The sequence below is a fragment of the Rhagoletis pomonella genome, unplaced genomic scaffold (genome assembly GCF_013731165.1).
Source record: "Rhagoletis pomonella isolate Grant_MI unplaced genomic scaffold, Rhpom_1.0 Rhpom_scaffold_00006, whole genome shotgun sequence".
Classification (NCBI taxonomy): Eukaryota; Metazoa; Arthropoda; class Insecta; order Diptera; family Tephritidae; genus Rhagoletis; species Rhagoletis pomonella.
Window position 1 is genome coordinate 11,367,613 of NW_023458560.1, and position 1,697 is coordinate 11,369,309.

General features: G+C 37.4%; 2 protein-coding genes across 2 annotated transcripts; one reads left to right on the plus strand and one right to left on the minus strand.

Annotated features, from left to right (window-relative positions):
- Nucleotides 1-6: 6 nt before the first annotated feature.
- Nucleotides 7-872, plus strand: LOC118740405 (U5 small nuclear ribonucleoprotein 40 kDa protein-like; the record flags this gene model as incomplete). Its single annotated transcript, XM_036471927.1, is given in 3 exon segments — nt 7-297; nt 299-340; nt 395-872. Coding segments are annotated over 3 exon segments (513 nt in total), but the record flags the coding sequence as incomplete, so codon positions are not given.
- Nucleotides 360-1,684, minus strand: LOC118740404 (vesicle transport protein SFT2C). Its single transcript, XM_036471926.1, has 2 exons — nt 1,423-1,684; nt 360-1,358 (listed from the first exon to the last, which is right to left on the minus strand). Exons 1-2 carry the CDS (start codon nt 1,606-1,608, stop codon nt 933-935), a joined length of 612 nt encoding a protein of 203 aa, XP_036327819.1. The 5' UTR covers nt 1,609-1,684; the 3' UTR covers nt 360-932.
- Between the last annotated feature and the right edge of the window lie 13 nt (nt 1,685-1,697).

Here is a 1,697-nt window from a genome sequence, read left to right on the forward strand (position 1 = left end):
CATACTCTGGAATCGCCTTATCAGGTGACAACAGTATGCTTTAATGATACTGGCGAACAAGTGATTTCCGGTGGTATTGACAATGAAATAAAAATTTGGGACGTACGCAAGCAACAACAGGTGATGCATAGATTAAGAGGACACACCGACACTATTACAGGCGTGTCTTTGTCACCAGATGGTTCATATTTGCTATCCAATTCCGTGGATAACACTTTACGAATATGGGATATTCGTCCATATGCGCCGGGCGAGCGTTGTGTAAAAATCTTCCAAGGCCATCAACACAACTTCGAAAAAAAATCTTTTACGCTGCTCTTGGTCTCCAGATGGCAGTAAAGTAAGTTAAATTAGATAAATTATAAAACAAATGCAAAGAGAATATATTTTCTAGATATCTGCTGGTTCTGCTGATCGCCATGTTTACATTTGGGACACAACAAGCAGGCGTATATTATACAAATTGCCTGGTCACAATGGTAGTGTTAATGATGTAGATTTTCATCCAAAAGAGCCAGTGATGTTATCTGCTTCAAGTGATAAAACTTTGTATCTGGGTGAAATCGAAGATTAGACTTATGTATATGTATTATCGGAATATTAAACTGAAAAACAAGGTTATAAATATTAACTATTCTAACATTTACAAACTCCTTTTAATGCGGTATCACAAGTCACTTTCAATAATAAAAAATAGAGCATTTCATTAAAAACTCGTAAACGCCTCGTAAACTCACTTATTTTGTATGGTTTATTTACGAGGTTTACGTGCATACGAGGCATTTACGCGTTTACACAAATACCCATAATGAATTAAATCCAGATATGTGCACGAATCTTAACCAATTACAATTCACAGAAATTTAATAAAAGCGAGTCAGATTAACCGAATTAAGGAATGGTGAATACGATCTTATATTATTTTCATCAATTTAAACCGGCAGTGTACTTGTTGAAGATACTGTGCTCTTAAACATTTTTCCGAAAAATTTGATGCCAGAAGCTCCGCCCGGAACAGTGCTGACGATCATAAACAGTAGGGCAATTATTTGCGCCACAGCGAAGAGCACCGTTAACGCTGTGCTATGTACTAAGGCGCAGTAGAGCGTTGCTATCAACGAGGTGGTGTATGTACAGGACACCAGCAAGCGCGGCTTCGAAAAAGCAGTCTTGATGAAGGCACCAAAGCCCGACAAAAAACAAAATCCTAGTATAAAAAACATGCTACTTAGGGAATAGAGTAGCGCAAATTTTTGGGCTTTTAGTATTAACACCGGTATGTAGAAAACAGAGATACTGAAGCAAAGCGCACCTAGCCCCAAACAAGCAACAAATCCAACAATACGTTGCAGACGGGACTGCAATGGAATAAAATATTTAGAAATAAGCACATGTTATAATAATTCAACGACAATTATTTACCAATTTAGGACAACAACTGTCTTCCGTTTCTTGTAACCAACTGTTACTGGGTTCCGCTGGCTCGGACCGTGTAAATAGTTTCCCTAAATCCGGAACCTTAATTTGTGGTATTTTGGCACTGAAGTTTTTCTTCTGGTCGCTCTGTAACAACAAATATTCATCTAGATCTTGCTTTAAGTTCGCCATTTTAGTATTGATCTGTAAAACTTTGGCACAGATTACAGTGCCACGAATTTGTTTATTTTTAACTATTCACACAAATGTAGAAACACTAG

Bases quoted from the DNA above. Each gene is read 5' to 3' on its own strand.
- LOC118740404 (XM_036471926.1), bottom strand. From the start codon at position 1,608: ATGGCGAACTTAAAGCAAGATCTAGATGAATATTTGTTGTTACAGAGC. The intron at 1,359-1,422 runs GTAAATAATTGT...ATTCCATTGCAG, and splicing joins ACAGTTGTTGTCCTAAATTG to TCCCGTCTGCAACGTATTGT.